Source organism: Dysidea avara, chromosome 4, assembly GCF_963678975.1.
Source record: "Dysidea avara chromosome 4, odDysAvar1.4, whole genome shotgun sequence".
In the NCBI taxonomy this organism is placed as follows: domain Eukaryota; kingdom Metazoa; phylum Porifera; class Demospongiae; order Dictyoceratida; family Dysideidae; genus Dysidea; species Dysidea avara.
The window spans coordinates 7,906,375-7,924,848 of NC_089275.1; the positions used below are offsets into that span (position 1 = coordinate 7,906,375).

At 41.8% G+C, this 18,474-nt stretch overlaps 2 protein-coding genes across 4 annotated transcripts; both read left to right on the plus strand.

Annotated features, from left to right (window-relative positions):
• Positions 1–1,570: 1,570 nt before the first annotated feature.
• Positions 1,571–3,488, plus strand: LOC136253502 (uncharacterized). The gene is made up of 2 exons (XM_066046174.1): positions 1,571–3,425; positions 3,472–3,488. The coding sequence occupies exons 1-2, from the start codon at positions 1,571–1,573 to the stop codon at positions 3,486–3,488; spliced, it is 1,872 nt and encodes a 623-aa protein (XP_065902246.1).
• A 2,550-nt stretch (positions 3,489–6,038) lies between these two features.
• Positions 6,039–16,341, plus strand: LOC136252866 (uncharacterized). 3 transcript variants are annotated; one of them, XM_066045448.1, is made up of 11 exons: positions 6,039–6,100; positions 6,233–6,374; positions 6,427–7,348; positions 8,605–9,165; positions 11,079–11,695; positions 12,139–12,174; positions 14,031–14,101; positions 14,159–14,216; positions 14,886–15,014; positions 15,062–15,166; positions 15,763–16,341. In XM_066045448.1, the coding sequence occupies exons 3-11, from the start codon at positions 6,517–6,519 to the stop codon at positions 16,258–16,260; spliced, it is 2,907 nt and encodes a 968-aa protein (XP_065901520.1). In that variant the 5' UTR covers positions 6,039–6,100; positions 6,233–6,374; positions 6,427–6,516; the 3' UTR covers positions 16,261–16,341. The 3 variants fall into 3 exon arrangements, with proteins under 3 accessions (XP_065901520.1, XP_065901519.1, XP_065901521.1); XM_066045447.1 differs by having other exon boundaries at positions 6,056–6,374; XM_066045449.1 differs by having other exon boundaries at positions 6,056–6,374; positions 8,659–9,165.
• The last annotated feature ends 2,133 nt before the right edge of the window (positions 16,342–18,474 follow it).

Genomic DNA, 18,474 nt, shown 5'->3' on the forward strand with positions numbered 1-18,474 from the left:
AGTTTGTGATGGTTGGGCAAGAAACTGTGATGGTTGGGCAAATGCCCGCCCATGCCCACCCTTGACTACGCCACTGACTTCAATAAAACCCCTTGAAAATAGCATTTTCAGTCATTTTGTTTACTGCCAGGCTAAGAAAACAATTTGTTTCATGTGGCATTTTAATGGGCCATCATGTTGCAGCTGCAGGCTTTGTACTGGTCTAATACTAGATCCAGCCTTTAAACTTGATTGTTTCCATGTAGCTAAACAAATAGTTTTTTCACAGTTGTCAAGGTCCAAAAAATAGGATTCCAAAGGACTTTTTACATGCTCCCCCTTCTAAAATCATTTAGTACACGTGCTACTGTGACAAACCCGAAGACAGTTGTAAGGTGATTAATGATAGTAGTATCCGGAGCAGGACGGAACTGAGAGGAGAGTCACGGAAAGCGCGGGAAACGGCCTCGTGTCAAGAGAAAGACTGACAATATAGGGATCGTAGAAGTGAAGTCGTGATTGTTGTATGATTGTTTACATGACTGTTAATGATTGTTAATGAATTATTGAATCAAGCATTACAACTTGGAGGTCCTACCGAGATCCCTGAGGCCGACATTGACGGATTGAGTAATCTGCCAGAAGTAAATTTCGTCCTATCACCCTGCAAGACATAATGGATAGCAGTACAGTGGAATACCCGTGCGTGACGTGCCGGCATGAAGTGGAGGAGTCCAACGCGGCACTGGTGTGTGACCTTTGTGACAGGTGGGAGCACGTGGCGTGTATCAGGCAATGTGATAAGTTGTCTGAACCATTGTATAATGCTCTAGTTGGTTGTCGTACTAAAGCAATTATGTATGTGTGCTCCGCATGTCGAAGAGAAGGGTCAGTAGCAAAGAAATTGCTACGATATGAGGTTGAATGTGCACGTGCGAATGACGAGCGGCTGGCCAGCGCGCGTCAATTAGCGGAACGTGACTCGTTGATTAATGAACTGCTTAGTGATAAGCAGTTGTTGGGTGCACGGTGTGATGTTCTTGATAGGGAAGTAACCAGGCTCCGTGAGGAGGTAGAGAGGTTGACTGTTACAACTCCAGTGGTGCAGCCAGATGTTGGAGAAATTGAAGCACCCGAGTCCAGCGAGTCCTCAGACAATGAGAGCACTTCAGAAACAAATGAAACCACTAGTCACCCACCATCACAGCATGGTAGGAGGCATCTCGATCCCCACCCCCCTGGTTTTCAAGCACTGTGCACACGCCTTGAGAAGTTCTGTGGTAGAACTGGTGACAATGATTTTGAGGTATGGGTGGAAGACTTTAAAGAAGCAACAACAGACTGTGGCTGGAATGATCAGCTGTGAGCAAGGTGGTTTGCATGGTTTCTGGCTGGCCCCGCCAAGTCAACTTGGCAGAGGACACTGACATCAGAAGACAAGAAATCCTGGAGCAGAATTGTAGAAGTATATCGTGGTCAATATGGAGTACACTTAGACCCACGTACGGCATATCAGAGATGCCATGAATTACAGTATTCTCAATTTGGGTCAGCCCAGGGTTTACTTGATGCCATGCGAGATTATCAGAGAATGGCTCCCACCAAGCTCACTGATGAGGTATTGGAGTCCATATTGTGGAACAAGGCACCCCTAGAACTGCAGAAGGAAATTAAGGAAATAACTGTAGGGTCGGTCCAGGAACTCTTGCACAAGTTACTTAAAGCAGAGGCCACTGTGCAGGAGAGAGACCGCCGTAGCAAGGAGAGAGAAGCTACCAGCCAACCACGAAGAACGATCCCTGAGCACAGGCCAAGCAAACTTCCAGTGGTGAAGACCAGTGCAACTCAGAAGGACCAATTAAAAGAGCCACCAACCACTGCCAGACAAGGGAGTGAAATGAGTTTAAAGCATGTGAAGTGTTTTAATTGTCAGGAGAAGGGCCATCTAGCCAAATCCTGTCCACATGGAAAGAAGAAAGGAGCCCACAGAATGACAATAGAGGAACCCAGAGAAATAGAGCCTATAGAGAAGGAACAGCACAGTTCAGAAGGGCAGCCTAGTCAGGTGACACCAGAGGAGAGTAGTGAAGTGCAGGAAGACCCATGGATACGCACAGTGACGGTCGGTGAAAACATTGCTGAGGCCACCCCAGAACAGTCCTGTAACCAGAGAGGGCCAACTTACAAAGTAGACCTTGTTGTAGATGGAGTGAAAACGAGAGGATTTTTGGACCATGGGGCACAAGTTTCTTTAGTTAGGAAAGAACTACTGCCAGCAATAAGGAAAGCCAATGATTGGTCGCTACAGGAGAGTCACAAGAGGAACCTTGAGATGGGCACACAGCCATTGGGTGCTGCTGGTATTGCTCTAGGAACTATTGGTTTAGTTTCTCTGCAAGTTAAAGTGGAGGAGACTGGGGTTTGTAAGGAGGTACCATGTCATGTGTTGGCATCTGAGAAACCAATTTGGAAAGGGGAGCTACGCAATTGTGGCTTAATCCTAGGCACCAATGCTCTGGTGGGTCTTGGTTTTAGAGTCATCCATGTCAATGGAATGGAAGTACATCCACAGTATGATAATGGTGAGTCACAGCACATAGTAAGTAGAGCTAGTGTACTACAGGTTACCCTTGGAAGAGAGCTCCGCCTGGGCCCCTGGCAGACCAAAGCAGTGTGTGTTCAAGTAGACCCTAACCAAGAGTCAATCTCTGTTGGTCTTGTGTCACCAAGTGAGTGCACTATGGCACAGTTTGGATGTGATTTCACTGAACAGTTGTGGCAGCAAAGAGAAGCTAAGCCACGAGTGATGGTGACTAATTGGAACAGTAGTACAGTAGTAATTGGTGAGGGTACAGTTGTAGGTACCATTGAGGACCAAGCCGACCCTGTGTGGGAAGAAGCACCAGTACCTGACACAGTTGTGAGAATGTGTACATCACAAATGGAACATCGCCAGACAGAACTGCGTTCCCAGTTATTGGTAGGAGATCCTTGCTCAACAGATGAGAAAGAGACCTTGTTGCAGCTTTTATTGACGAAACACCAGGTGTTCGCCCTATCTGATGGTGAACTCGGAGAAACAGATCTTGTACAACACAAGATAGAGATGAAGGAAGTGGTTCCCTTCAGAACAGCCCCTCGTAGGTTGCCGTATGCTTTACGTGCAGAGTTAGAGACAGACTTGACCAGGCTAGAGGCAACAGGTTGTATTGAGCAATCCACAAGCCCATATGCTTCGGGATTAGTATTGGTAAGGAAGAAAGATGGTAGTCTCCGTGTTTGTGTTGACTACAGAGGTATCAACAAGGACACCATTCCGGATTGTTACCCTATTCCCCAGATTGACGACTTGATCGACACAGTGGGCAGGCAGAAGGGCCAGTGGTTCACTACCCTAGATTTGATGAAGGGGTATCATCACATAAGGATGGATCCTGATTCCAAGAGTAAGACGGCATTCACTTGTCATATGGGTTTGTACGAGTATCGGAGGATGCCATTCGGACTAACCAATGCTCCTGCGACGTTTCAACGTCTGATGAACCAACTCTTCAGTGGTAACATATGGAACTTTGTGTTTGTGTATTTAGATGATCTGTTAATTGTGTCCAGATCTTTCCAGGAGCACCTAGAACATGTGGAGAAGGTACTGACGAGACTAGAGGAGGCTGAGCTGAGACTTAAACCTAGTAAGTGTGCGTTTGCACAAGAGAAGGTGGAGTACCTGGGACACACATTGTCAGCCAGTGGAGTGAGTCCTAATGATAACAAGGTCCAAACTGTGAGGAACTTCCCTACTCCCCAGTGTTGTAAGGATGTGAAGGGTTTCCTGGGGCTTGTGAATTTTTATAGGAGGCATGTGCCCAATCTAGCAGCTGTGGCTAGACCACTGACTGCCTTGACTAGGAAGGACCCAGCTACTGGAGGAACAGTACAGTTCAATTGGAGTGATGGCTGTGAGAGAGCTTTTCAGGAGCTCAAGGAGAGGTTAGCAACAGTACCTGTGTTGCATCCACCTGATTTGTCGAAGCCTTTTTATGTATGGACTGATGCCAGCTTATTGGGTTTTGGTGCTGTGTTGGAACAGTTGGATGATCAAGGCCGGAGGCATCCTATTGCGTATGCCAGTAGGCAGACTAACCCAGCGGAAGCTAAGTATGCACCTACACAGTTAGAGGTGGCTGCGTTGGTTTACTCTGTGGAACATTTTGAGGTGTACTTGCTTGGCAATGAGTTTACTGTGTACACCGATCACCAGTCATTGGTCAGTGCGTTCCTAGTGCATTTGAAGAGTCAAACCAAGGGTTTACTTGCACGATGGTATCTAAGGTTAGCTAGATTCTTACCAAAGATGAGACTAGAGCACAAGCCTGGTACAGTTAACACTGCTGCTGATGCCCTATCTAGAGCCCCAATACCAGGAGGACAGCTGACTGACCAACAGACAATTGGACAAGATAATGTAATGTTACATGTGACAGACAATAATAGATCAGGTATGGAGCAGGTACAACAAGAACAGAGACAAGACCCTGTATTGGCCAAGTTAATTGACTACCTGAGGGATGGAACGCTGCCTGAGGATTCTAGTGAAGCTCAGCGAGTGTCGGTTCAAGGCAAGAAGGGATACTATGTTGTTGATAACATCCTGTATTATGAGGGTACAGACATGCCAGGGAGACGCCGTTTAGTAGTCCCCAACCATCTGAGAGAGAGGATTCTTGATGAGCACCACGACTCGTGTTTTGCTGGACATTTTGCTGCCAAGAAGATGAAGCAAAGGGTGAGTCAGTATTTTTATTGGGATGGCATGAATGCTCAAGTACACAAGAAGTGTGCCTCATGTGTAGTGTGTGCGCCTGTTAAAGGACAAGGGTTCAGAGGGAAACCACCACTAGTGAGCATTCCAGTAGGGGGTGTCTTTGAATGTGTCGGCATGGATTTTGTGGAGTTTGACCTCAGCTCTTCTGGGAACAGGTATGCTCTAGTCTTTCAAGACTATTTGAGTAAGTGGCCTGAGGTGATCCAGTGGCAAATAGGAAGGCTGAGACTGTAGCACAGTGCCTATTAGATCTGATCTGGAAACATGGAGTGCCAAGGCGGATACTCCATGATAGAGCAGCTGAATTTCTGTCCAATGTACTACAGGAGACAGCACAGTTGATCGGCATAGAACAATTGCCTACGTCAGGAGGTCACCCTCAGACTGACGGCCTAGTTGAACGGTTCAACAGGACATTAAAACAGATGCTGCGGAAGCTAGTGAGTAAGGGTGGCAAGGATTGGGACAAGAAGCTTGGTCCCATGTTGTTTGCATACCGCACAATGCCACATTCATCGTCGGGTGAAACTCCATTCTATCTGGTTAATGGGAGAGACCCAAATCTACCAAGTACATTGAGTTTTAGTGTGCCCCAAGTTAAGTACACCGTGATAGAGACTGAATTCGGGAAGGAGCTGGCTAAGGAACTGAAGTATGCTCGAGAGCTGGCAAGGAAGAACATCCAATCTGCACAAAGGGCACAGAAACAGCATTATGACAGAGGTGTTAAAGATGTAGAGCTACAGGTAGGAGACCTTGTGATGTTGAAAGTGGAGCCGAGGTTTCGCTTGGACCGAGTCTACAAGGGACCATTTCAGATCAAGTCACTGACATCAACCAATGCAGTTATTGTGTTAAAGAGTGATGATAATACTGAAGAGATGAATGTTTCACGACAACGACTGTCCAAGTGTAGACGAGAGATGGCTGAGGCAACCCCTTGGGTTGGACACTCAGGCCGGCTTAATAAGAGAAGACAAGTGAGGAGAAGGGAGCCCAAAGTAGCCACACAACAGGAAGGAACTGTTGATGATTCACCAGAGGCTGCTACCTCTGATTTAACACACTCCAAGTCCTATACTACTACCACTACTAGGAGCGGACGCCAGGTTAGGTTACCTGCTAGATTCCGGGAACATGGAAAACTTCACCCAGGCTCAGCTTTGAAAAAGGGGGGAAGTTGTAAGGTGATTAATGATAGTAGTATCCGGAGCAGGACGGAGCTGAGAGGAGAGTCACGGAAAGCGCGGGAAGCGGCCTCGTGTCAAGAGAAAGACTGACAATATAGGGATCGTAGAAGTGAAGTCGTGATTGTTGTATAATTGTTTATATGACTGTTAATGATTGTTAATGAATTATTGAATCAAGCATTACAAAACTTCATAAGAAATTTGGTGCTTTTCTTAAAAAGTAAACTGTTTTGTGGCTTAGGCGCTGGACTAAGTGACCACCCCTTGTTTACGGCTACCATTTGGGATCCTAGCGGACTGTTCTGAGCTGGAGCGGCTGAGTGAGCACAATTCGCGATTACCAGAGCTGAGAGGCCGGGATCGTGGTTTCATTTTCGTTTCAGGTTAGATAGTTATTATCATGACAACCAGCATAATGTGTCTTTTTCTTGATAGTCAGCGTATTTGAGTTTGAGTTGTCGCTTCACGCCTGAGCACTCTGCAGCTCGCTTTGCAGCAATCAGATTATCGGTTATCTCGACCGGTATGACCACTTCCAGTGGCGGATATGACTACAAATTCGTCAATACTCCACCAGATCGTCTTGTTTGTAATATTTGTCACCTTCCCAGTCGAGATCCTTACCTCACTACATGTTGTGGACATGTTTTCTGTAAGTCTTGTCTGGACTGTGTCAAGAATCCGGTTACTGTAAGTAAAAGTGTCTGTCCAGTTTGCCGTGAGGAGGAATTTGTGACTTATATCAACAAGCAACTTGATAGAGAGATTAGGAATCTTCATGTGACTTGTACTAACAAGAAGAGAGGTTGTGAGTGGCAGGGTGAACTGAATGACATCAACAATCACCTTGGAAGCAGTGATGGTTGTCGATTTGAGGATGTGAAGTGTTCCAATGAGTGTGGGAAGGTGTTACAACAACGATATCTGGCCTGTCATGTTGAGACTGAGTGTCCATGCCGTAAGGTTGACTGTCAATACTGCCACATTACAGGAGAACATCAGTTTATTGAGGGAGAACACAAGGAACAGTGTCCTAAGCTTCCACTACCCTGTCCCAACAAGTGTGAGGTAAAACATATCCTTCGTGAAGACATGGACACACACAGGAAGGAGTGTCCTTTTGAGATGATCCAGTGTGAGTATCACAATGTGGGGTGTGAGGAGAGGATGATGCGTAAGAGGAAGAGGGAACATGAAGAGGAGAAGATGGAAGAGCACTTGTCATTGACCAAATATTCTCTGAGTCAAGAAGTGGCTGCTACCAAATTACAGCTTGCTGATGCTTTGGAAAAAATCAATACACTAAATTTAGTATTACATCAGGCACTTGGACACACCAGTTGCTTCAGTGGTACAGGTGGGACAATATACTTGACTGGAAAGCCATGTATTGTGTTGGGGTGGCTGGAAGGGTTCTTGGTCACATATGCTACTAATTAACACATTAACATATACTGGGTTGAATAGTTTTGAGTTAGAGATCATAGGATGTTTGATGACCAAACTTCTCCATATATGGATACCGGCCCTACTAATTGATAGTTGATGGTTCTGTACACTTTTGTACTTGTATTTACTGCTCAATGAATGGACGTAGGTGGTTTATGGTCTCCAATATATATACAGTGGAACCTATGTTACGGTCACCTGGATTAAGCGGTCACCTCTGCATAACGGCCATGGACATGAGGTCCCGAATATTTTCCCATACAAATGTATGCTTTGTTGTCTGCATTAAGCGGTCACCTGTCTAATGTGTATAACGGCCAACCAAGAATTTGCCTATGAATCACTGTATACATAACTTTCTCCTTCATATAGCGGTCATTACCTTTTATGGTGGCTTGTTAAGCCAACTGCCTGGCACCACGGCACCGTTTCAATTAATGCACAATTATCACGCTTCCTGCCTTTCAATGAATACTATATAACCTATCAGGCTTCATTGCTTAAACGTATTCAATAGCTATAACCAACATTCATAACAAGCTCACCTTGTCCTTTCTGTACTAAAATATTACTGCATTGCGGTTGGCGCGAGCCTCTTAATAATAATCACTCATTTATAACGGCCATAACCATTAAAATGCTGCTGACCACCTTATACAGGTTTTCTCTATAACAGCCACCTGTATATAAAGGCCAGATATATCTGGTCCCAAGGTGACCATTATAGACAGGTTCCACTGTATATATATATATATATATATTTTTTTTTTATGGTGTCTGTACATGCGTGCGTGTGTGTGCATACAGCAAAGTTATTTCTATGGATTGACCTTAATTGGGGGACCAGCAGTAGTATCCTGATTATCAAGGTGTCCTAAATTTTCAGGTCAGTTAATGTGTCATCAAATGTCCACATTGGTGGAATTCCTCCCGAATGAACTGTTTCACAACTTATTCTCCATTTATCATATGGTGTGTAGTATGTTATACTTTTGTATTTGTGTGTTTCAGTACAGTAGTACGTGTGTTTGTGTGTTTGTGTGTGTGTGTGTGTGTGTGTGTGTGTGTGTGTGTGTGTGTGTGTGTGTGTGTGTGTGTGTGTGTGTGTGTGTGTGTGTGTGTGTGTGTGTGTGTGTGTGTTATTACATCCTGTCTTAATCCCAGAGTTGAATCAAATCAATTCAAATATGCATTCAGCTAGTTTTCTGTGCATATCAGGGTTACACAAGAAACAAGTTGAGCCTGCTGTGTCTGACTCACTGCCTGGCCAGTCCCAGTCAGCAACCAGTTTCTCCATGGCAACCAGCTACTCTGATAATGTCAGTACAGCATCTTCCATTCTATCATCAGCTGGGTTAAATGACGGAGTGTCGCAAGGTGTGACACAGACTAGTGTGTCACAGCCACCCAGTGTTGATGATGTCATGGTAACGGTAACATCATCGTCTGCTGGTCAGGGAGCCAATCAGATTGACGTGCCAGCAATGTCACTTGGTAGTGGACTTACTGTAGCTATAATTAGTAATGTTACTGTAGATAGTAACATGAACACTGGTACTGTGACAACTGCTATGTCATCATTGGAGCCATTAACGGGTGTGTCCTTAGTTTCCAGCCATTCACAATCTCCCGTTTCATCCAGCTGGCTGTCATTGGGCAGTAGCCCCTCTGGAAAGATGACATCACCATCCTACACTGAAGGAATGTACTTCAACACCAGCAAAGGTATATCTGTGTGTATAGGACAGTTGTTGTGGCTACAATATGGCTGTTACATAAATCAAGTAACTATATTGAAGGTCCACATGTACTTGTACTGACATATCACATAGTATAACAACTGTTAACTTCTCCAGTAGAAGAATATGTGTACCGGTATGTTATTGCTCTACTAAAACTGGAGCAAATCAAATCCTGTGGACAAGAGTTTGGTGGACAAGAACTCTTACACCATAGCACTAGCAACAAGGAGTGAACAGTGACACTTGTTACATCAATTGTGATGATGTCATGAAAATGTAATTCGAATTATAGTCAGTAGCGTTCAGTAGTTCAGTAGAGTTCACCCACCAAATATAGTGATATCAAAGAAATGAACACATGTTCACTCCCAATGGTTTGTGGAACAAGCATGTTTTCATGTTGTAAACATGTTTGAGTGCCTGGATTGTCCATACTAAATGTATGTGATATTTTTAAAGCCTCATAACTCACTTGTTCTTGCCGTATGTTTGGGCAGCTGGCCCATGTAACAAGAGTTATTAACAAGAAACCAGGGCTCGGACAGACTATAGGACCTGTCAGAGTTTTAACCTTTAGTCAGTTCAGGTTGATGGGCTCCTTATTAAATACCGGCCCCTTTTCACAAAAATAAACTTTTCGGTTATTAAAATGTCATAAGTTTTGTAAAGTGTCTACTTCATTAGGTGTTTCACTGAATCAAAGGGACAGGCTATAGCTGTATTCCTTTTTATAGCCTGAATTCATACAGTACCATGGTACTGTATATTAGGGATCATGGAGGTTTGGGTTTTTCTGCCCATAACAAAAGTATCACCCAAAAACCGGCTTCACAATGCCATCCTGGTGCCTTGGCAGAATTGGTTAGGTATAACCAACCTCAATAGTGCCTTCAGTATGATTCCAATAGGTAGCTACAAAATTAAAGAAAAATTATTCAATGGAATTTTCTACTGCCTGCCTTGCCTGCCTGCACCTGATGCCTTCAGACAAACGTAAATCCATAGCAGCCAAGGCTGCAGGCTTGATTTTTTTACAGTTCAACGCTGCTTTGTCCGCAGTACGTAAAATGCACGCATCATTTTAAACAGGAGTTGCTGTATTTTCCGTAGTGACTGGATTGATTGCAGAGTTGTCTTCATTTGTAATATGTGTAACAGGCTGAAAATAGGTGAAAGCGAAGCGTAATAGCCATGAGACAGTAGTTGATAGTTGGGATGCACGAATCATCCATATTTTTCGTGGTGGCTGGATTATTCGCGGATGGTTTCTCCTGCTGTTCTTTGTTTGTAGTACTATGTAATGGGCTGAACATAGCTGAAAGCAAAGCATAATGGCCATTTCACTTTCGAGTCATTACTGTATAGAGGGAACTTTGGCGAATAGCAAGCTAAATTGCATTTGGCGAAATGAACTTTGGCGAATTCAAGCTCAGTGTTTAGCTATAAAGATGCTTATTTGAGGCACTATGAGTAATTGGCGGGTTAAAACTTTGGCGAATTTGTAGCAAATCACCAAATTCGCCACCAAAGTTTCCCTCTATACGGTAAATGATAGCTGGGGTGTGCATTCAAACAAAAACATTAACTCTGGCACCATCCTTTCTTTTGATACTGTCTGCGCAGCTCACCAGTCATAATAATGTTACAAAGAAGTAAACCAGTATAAGGAAAAATTAGGAATTTTAAGTTCGATTAGGTATCATGGAAAAAAAGTAGACAAAAAGGTACACCTGCAGATATACTAGTAACATTTAATCCCTAATTCAGTCATGAATCTAATCAAACTAAAAATTCCTAATTTTTCCTTATACTTGTTACTTTTTATAGCCCCAAGGATACTGTTCCATTTTATGCGTAGCTACAGACATGCCATAATTATAATGTCATCTTTTATAGCTCCATCATTAGGACCAATGACATCACTACAGCAGCCGATCACAGGAAAGGTGTCAACGACAGCACCAGGAATACAACCAATCATGAGCAAGCTACTAACAGAAATTGCTAACACTAGTTCAGTTGGCTCAACCAGTCTCAGCTCTACTAGTGGTGCCGCTGCTAGTACTAGTGTGGGTGGTGTTGAAGTGAAGACTGAGATGAACACTTCTCTAGCTGTTACGTCTGAAACTGGTTTGAGAATGAACTCAGGAACAAGTTCTGGAATGCCTTCTGGCGTCAACGCTGGAGCCAATGTTGGAGGAATGTCTGCCAGTGGAATGGGCCTTGGAATAAACACCGGAATGAATTCTGTGGTTGGTACTAGTGGAGTGGGCTCTAGAATGAACCTTGGAATGAAGACTGGGGCAGGAGGATTTCAGTTGAGAGCTCCTGGTATGAATCCTGGAATGGGAAAGCCTCCGTCAATATATGGAAGTGGTATGGGTCCATCATCGTCAATTGCCATGCTAACAGGCATGCAGCAACCACCAGATATATACCCCACTCCAGCTGGGGTGGGTGGGGCACCATCATCTGCTGTGGTTGGTCAGAATGCACAAGCACAACAAACCCAGGTAAGGCCACATCACGTTAAAAATATTTATTACCATATACAAACAAGCTTTCAAGGTATGTAATTTTCATGGATTGGCAATTTTCACAGTTTAATTTTTAAGAATTACTCGTTTTTGCTCACGTTACCTATTTTAAAGCTTAGAACTAATCTTGAAAGTCAGAGTCACAGACAGCCAAGTAGCTGTGAAATCCATAAAAATCAGGTACCTTGGAAATTGTACGTATATAGTAGTTTCTCATCCGACCATTTTATTTCCATTTCATTGATTTTTGGTGCCTTTGTTGGCTGAATGCAAACATTGAGCAACGTTTAAGTTAGTAGCTAACTAGGGAAAATTACAGTATTTATTTCAGTTATGTAGAAAATGACCCTCACTTTGTTATGAGAAACTAGTTATGTGGCTAAAAGTGTGACATCATAGTTACCATGGTTACCATGTAGATTATCTGGACTGGCAGTATTGAGGTGTCTGAAATGGTGAGTGATGAGGCACATGTGATAGGGTTAAGGAATGTAAGCTTGATATTTTGACCTTACTGTAACCATAGGCAAACAGTGTTGAGTGGGAAAGTTTTGCTCATCATGTAGAACAGATTCCAAGTGGTACACACTGCTATTGTAGGAATAGTTACTAGTCAGTTTCTATTTCAGAAGGTTCAGTCTCACATATCATTGATAGACCTCTTGACTAGGCCTGCATCAAATTTGCCAGCATAATAAAAAGCATAATGGGCTGGAGTGCTATTAGGTAGGGGTGGTTGGTATTGATCAATATCATACCACGGTATTTAATTATAAATATTGTGGTGTTACTAAATACCTACTAAATGTGTGTAAGCGTCCATTGCATCGATAGCCTCATTGTAGACTACACAGTGTTTACTCTGCTAGTGGGAAAACTAATTGGAGGTGTTAGCCAAAACACTTTTTAGACAGAGATGACAAATAGCACTCCCATATTTGACTGGTCTCCCATTAGTACCTTTCTAGTAGTCCCATGCTACACTCTTGCTGCCATAATAAATTAGAAAACCGGTACTTTCCAGTATGCGGTATTACTAAATGTTACTATTTAGTAATTCAATTTAAATATATATATATAATATTATATTAATACAACATCAATATCGTGTCCTGTACAAAAACTCCAATAGCAGCTTGTGGTATATTTTTGATATACTACAGCAAACTAGCCAATAGAATCAGTATATCACTTGTACATTTGATATACGCATCTGATTAGCTAAAAATTCTTAATAGTGTTTAGTTGTTTTACCAGTTAGGCATGTCCGACTTGACAACTAATGGTACCATAGTAACCAATACATGTTACCTAGCAACAACATTGTTGTCTAGCAACCGTTGCTAGGCAACCACTACTAATTCTTTAAAAATGGTTTTGACACCATAGCAGTGGTTGCTAAGCAACCACCAAAAGGTATATAACTAGGTCAGGTTTAAATTTTGTTGCCTAGCAACAGTTGCTATGGAATGTTGGACTAATTTTCAAGAAGATTGCAGGCTGCAACACATGTGCATACTCATACTCCTTCAGCATGCTAATCACAAGGAACTACTTACCAGTACTAATAATGGTGTAAAAACATGAGAAATTGCTGTTACTGCTTCCAAGTGGGAAACGAGATGTTGTATTAACATATTATACTACAGATATATATATATATATATATATATATTGCACAACAACTAAAAATTGGTATATTGACCACCCCTAATATTAGGTGGATATTTCAAACTATGGAGCTTAATTCCATGAAAATAGATTGATATTTCCTAATAGAGCAGTCAGTGAAAACTGCAAACTACAATAGGCATTGTGCATAGCTCCTACACTCTAATAGAGCATTCACTGATTAATCTGTTCCAAACAAATGTTGCTAACTTTGGAGCATAATGCAGGCATAATAGGAACCCTGAAAGAACAAATTTAGGAATATTCCTGAAAGCATTTTGGGCAAATTTTTGACTCAGGCCTACTCTTGACACTGACATGCTAGTCATTGTGTGTACTACATTATGCTAAACTTACTGGATTAAAACATTTCCAAGTGTGGTTTTCTGATGTGATTTTGTGATTAATGTAACCTCGTGTACACCCTTATTAAACTGTTGGCTATATTAGGCAGGTAACGTTATACACAAATAACACATTTAGGGATTATCAAGTTGGTTGATGACCTTATTATACAGTGACCTTATTACACAGTTTTGACCCGATGGTCACAGGTTTCATACAGGAGTATCATTAATTTCACAGGGTGCTTTATGTTCTGTGGCTGATACTTTAATTGTGTTATCGCACACATCCACAGAGAGATGGACTGAGGGAGATAAGAACAATACGTTGTTCCATCACATCAAAAGTTGCCAGCAAGTCAATACTGTGAGTGTTTATAACACATCTGTAGGCTGAGCTAGCCACTCCCTGTTTTGTCTGCAGCAAGCCAGAGCTATGGCCAGCAAAGATGATCCTACAACCTTACCCCAAAACCATTTATGTGAGTATGTGTGTGTCGGAGGGGGGGGGGGGTGGCATGGGTGTATGCCACTAGTGGATGAGATAGAAATCAATTTATGAAATATTTGAAATCCCTGGGAACTACTGTAAGTGCATTAAAGTTGTGCATTGGTAACATTGTATTGTTGTTCAATAGATATTGTTTGCCTGTATTGTTTACATTCAATAGTTGCTGATTATGTGGCTCTGTGGCTTACATTAAGTTTTAATTTTATATATGCAAATTTTGTAGTGGTTAGTTTCTATTGTGTGGCTCACATTTATGTCAAGGAGCTTACTTTAGTTTTGTGGCTTACATTTAGTCATAGGTGATGGAGGGAGGGGCATGCTTACTGATCATTGCTTGTAAAAAAAAGATCAATAGAATAGTCAACTATTCTAGTAGTCATGTTTACATATCTCATGAAAAAAGTAATTTTGCCAATAAAAAGAGAGTGAAAGTAGTCTAAAATACCATCTCAGGGATTCTACCTCTCCCCAAGCCCCAGAATAGCATGCATACTTTTGTATGCTTCAAACTTTACTGTGTAACTTTCATTACCAAAGTTGTCTGACCCATCTCTTTGGCCTTTTCCATCATTCCTATGTTTAGCATATGTCATGCAACTTGATCTTACATTCAGGTGTGTCTGGGTGTATTTTTTTACAGCAATCAGTCCTTGCTCAACTGAAGAGTCGTTCTATGCCCTTCACCACGACGATGGTGACATTCAATTTCTTAGAGCCTGTGGCATCAATTAATACTATAAAAATGCTGACATCAGCAGAACAACAACGGGTAAGCATCACACGACCACACAGTGATGATAATCACATGAACTCCAGTTAGGTATGGTGCAGTTGCTAGGCACCCAGCCAATGTGTCCAGTGAAGTCAATAGTACTATCATGGAATAATCAACAATTTGTGGGATATGTTCCCTCTGAACAAGTAGGTGTGCATAATAATAATAATAATACACTTGTTCTCATGTGTCCAACCTGTGTTTACTGAGTAAGGTACAAAGCCAGTGTATATGAAACCTTTCAAGATTGTTTAGACAAGCAATTGTTGGTGACTAGGTAAATATTGAAATCATTCCAAGCCACAAAATGTTAGTCTTCAACGGGTAAACACTTTGCTGATTAGCTTTCAGATGCTCTTTATCTGTATTGTCTCATATTATGGCCTGGTTTATTCCTTTCAAGCATCTTTTCACACTGGTCGCTAAATACCAGTGATCGGTATTTATAAACAGGTTTAACATTCTCATTATTATAATCAACTTCACACCTCAGCGATGTACTACCCTGAAGTTTATTTCACAGATTCAACCTTTAATGAATTTTGTAACATTCTTCACTTCAGAAGGAATTGTTAGAAATTATTACTGCCTGGTGTTTTCCAAAACCTGGAATTTATTTTTGTTATAATGATGTATAGCCCTAGTTAGATATATCTAATGAATTTGGTTTAGTCATGGATTCAGCAGTATTGTGTCATTATCTACTACTAGTGTGTTATCATTGTGTTGTTGTTGTTTACAGGACAAGTTCCTAATGGTGTTCAGACAGACTCTACAGGAGCTACAACAAGGAGGTTCTGGAGGGGTACCACATTCCTCTGGGCTGCCCCTCTCACTACAACTACCCAGTAACTTGCCCCCCAAAATCCAGCAGCTTTTAGAACGGTTCAAACCTGAAGACCAGAAGATTATTCTTGAGAAGGTGAAGCAAATGAGACAATTCCAACAACAACAAGCTCAGATGGCAGCTGCAGTTGGAGGGGGTGGAGCTATGGTCCAACCAATGAGATTGCAGCAAGCCAGCCAGCCAAAGGGAATAATTGGTCAAGGCAATATGATACAGCCAATGGGTGGAGGAAGGCAGATGCAAAGCCAAACAATACAGATCCATAGCCAGCCAATGGGAATTCAGCAAGCTGGACAGATGCAGACAGCACAACCAATGGGCTTGCAGCAAGGCCAATATCAAAATCAACCAGTGGGAATGCCTCAATCAAATCCTTCAACGGACAGACCCTGACACTCTCTCTGTTTAGTGCATAATGTATTTCATGTAATTGTAAATGTGTGTAAAGTTAGTAACTGCTCGCATATATAAGTATACATTTGTAATTGCAGCTGGTGTCGTGATGGCTATCGGAAGCAACCCAGTGAGGCTCTTTGTAGGGTTTTCTCTTTTTTGTTGTTGCAATAGCTACAGCGTTTCAATAAAAAAAGAAAGTCTTCACATTCAAACTGGGCAGAGAGGCGAACTCTGCCCAATCCTGTATTGATGGAATTGTTGCCATTACAGATGCAGCATTACCACGTTGAACATCAATAGCAACCTTCTGAATCAAAACTGGATAGCCCTATTCATTATCACCAGACTGCTCCATTACCCAGGAACCTATCTGCCTCACTAATGGACGAGCACATGATCCCCAAGCACCCAGGGTCTCAACACATAGAGGGGAGAAGTAAAATGATAGAGTTAGAGAAGAATACTTCCTGATCTTAGCTGGCTCTGCAGAGTTTGCCAGCCAGCTGGCACCACTTGCAAAAGTAGACAATTTAGATGGGGCTAGAGTGTCTGAACTGATAAAGTCCCAGAGCAAGGGCCAGCCCCGTGACCAAGGAATCAATGACATCTCATCCGGACATCCGGCCTTGTGTATCAGCATTATTACACAAACAACTATAATATAAACATAGGGTGGTACTAAAAGACCTGTATAGCTAATTATCGACAAGCACTGCACGAACCAGAAATAACAAAATGTGACTGAGCCAGCATTGCATTTGGCATTCTCTTCTAATATTATAGCTAATCAGTTGTTTCAAGCAGTCAATGTTTTAGCGCATGATGATATGCATACGTGGTTGTAACATACAGCTTTTATAAAGTTGTATACTACATTGTATGCTTTTGTCACTGAGCAGGCCAGTAAATTCTGGTTTTGTAAGAGCATAAAATCTCATTGGTCAAAGCTGTATTGTAGATCACACGACTGTTATATTTCAATCCAATCAATATATAAGTTGACTATAGAATTATGATGGTGTACAATGGAGCATTTGTTGCCAGGAAGTTTAATTTGTAACTGTTTCACATGTTCATTCTCAGATACAATGTAGTGGGGATGACCTCTGTATCTAAGGAAAAAAACTGTAGCATGTGTTGGTAAGACCTCACACGCAATTTATGTATGTGTTGTCGATCAAGGCTAGAGTTTACCAATGTTCCATCATTTCTTATGTCGCATTGTATCTGTTTTTAAATTGATATAAAATGGCTGTCTGGGAGTTGCAACTTCAGACAAAAACATCCTTATTGATCATAATACTACATGTCTGCAATTCACTGCTTATGAGATATCAAAATTATGTTACTTTACTCAAGCATGCAAAGAGTTATATACACTTAAATATATTTTTGTTTGCCAGTATTTATCTATCCGTACTGGACATCATGTACGTGTATTACTCCTTGTGTAAAGGCCCTCTGATAGAACTATTTTTCTATAGAGCAACTTGAATTGATTTCTGTAAATGTGATCGGGCCTGCTTAAACAGGGCATGTGGGCACAAACTACACCCTGTCACATAACAAACAGTACTAGAGAGAATATTTAATATTTTCATTGTAGTAGTAGTACAAAGACAGACGATTTTTAATAAAGGCTGAAAACTCCATGCATGACAGTAGTATAATGTCGTGAAAAGTTCTGAGTGAAGATTTTAGCTATGTGCCCACATGCCTTATTTTAGCAAGCTTTACTAAATGCACACTGGCATGACTGATCAAGCCTGCACATGATAGGACATTATGGTGGGTCTACTGCTGAACATTACATATATTTCTGCATTGGTGTGCACCTTGTGCCTTGTGGTACTTATGAGCTCCTGGAATCATATTAATTTGCAATTTAGCAGGTCTATACAAATCTTCAGAGTTTGTCTTTTCTTATTCCTGAAACAAGACCAGCTATTTCAAACAGTCAAGCTGTGAAAATGGGTGTGAATAATACAATACCTCACAGAGTGGTTTTACAGATATGCCTTTATATGGGGATTAATCTACCAATTTTCAGCTCATTCAGCTTGCCTATTATGTTTAGTAACTAATCATTTATCGTTTAAATATTTATTGCTAACAATATTTAATCACATGATTTATTGTTGTTTACAATTCTGAAGCACCTTCTGTAGTTTTACTGGAACTGACTTGTCCCTTGGACTCTGAACATCACAT

Bases quoted from the DNA above. Each gene is read 5' to 3' on its own strand.
- LOC136253502 (XM_066046174.1), top strand. From the start codon at position 1,571: ATGGCTCCCACCAAGCTCACTGATGAGGTATTGGAGTCCATATTGTGG.
- LOC136252866 (XM_066045448.1), top strand. From the start codon at position 6,517: ATGACCACTTCCAGTGGCGGATATGACTACAAATTCGTCAATACTCCA. The intron at 11,696-12,138 runs GTAAGGCCACAT...GTTACCATGTAG, and splicing joins CACAAGCACAACAAACCCAG to ATTATCTGGACTGGCAGTAT. The intron at 14,217-14,885 runs GTGAGTATGTGT...ATTTTTTTACAG, and splicing joins CTTACCCCAAAACCATTTAT to CAATCAGTCCTTGCTCAACT.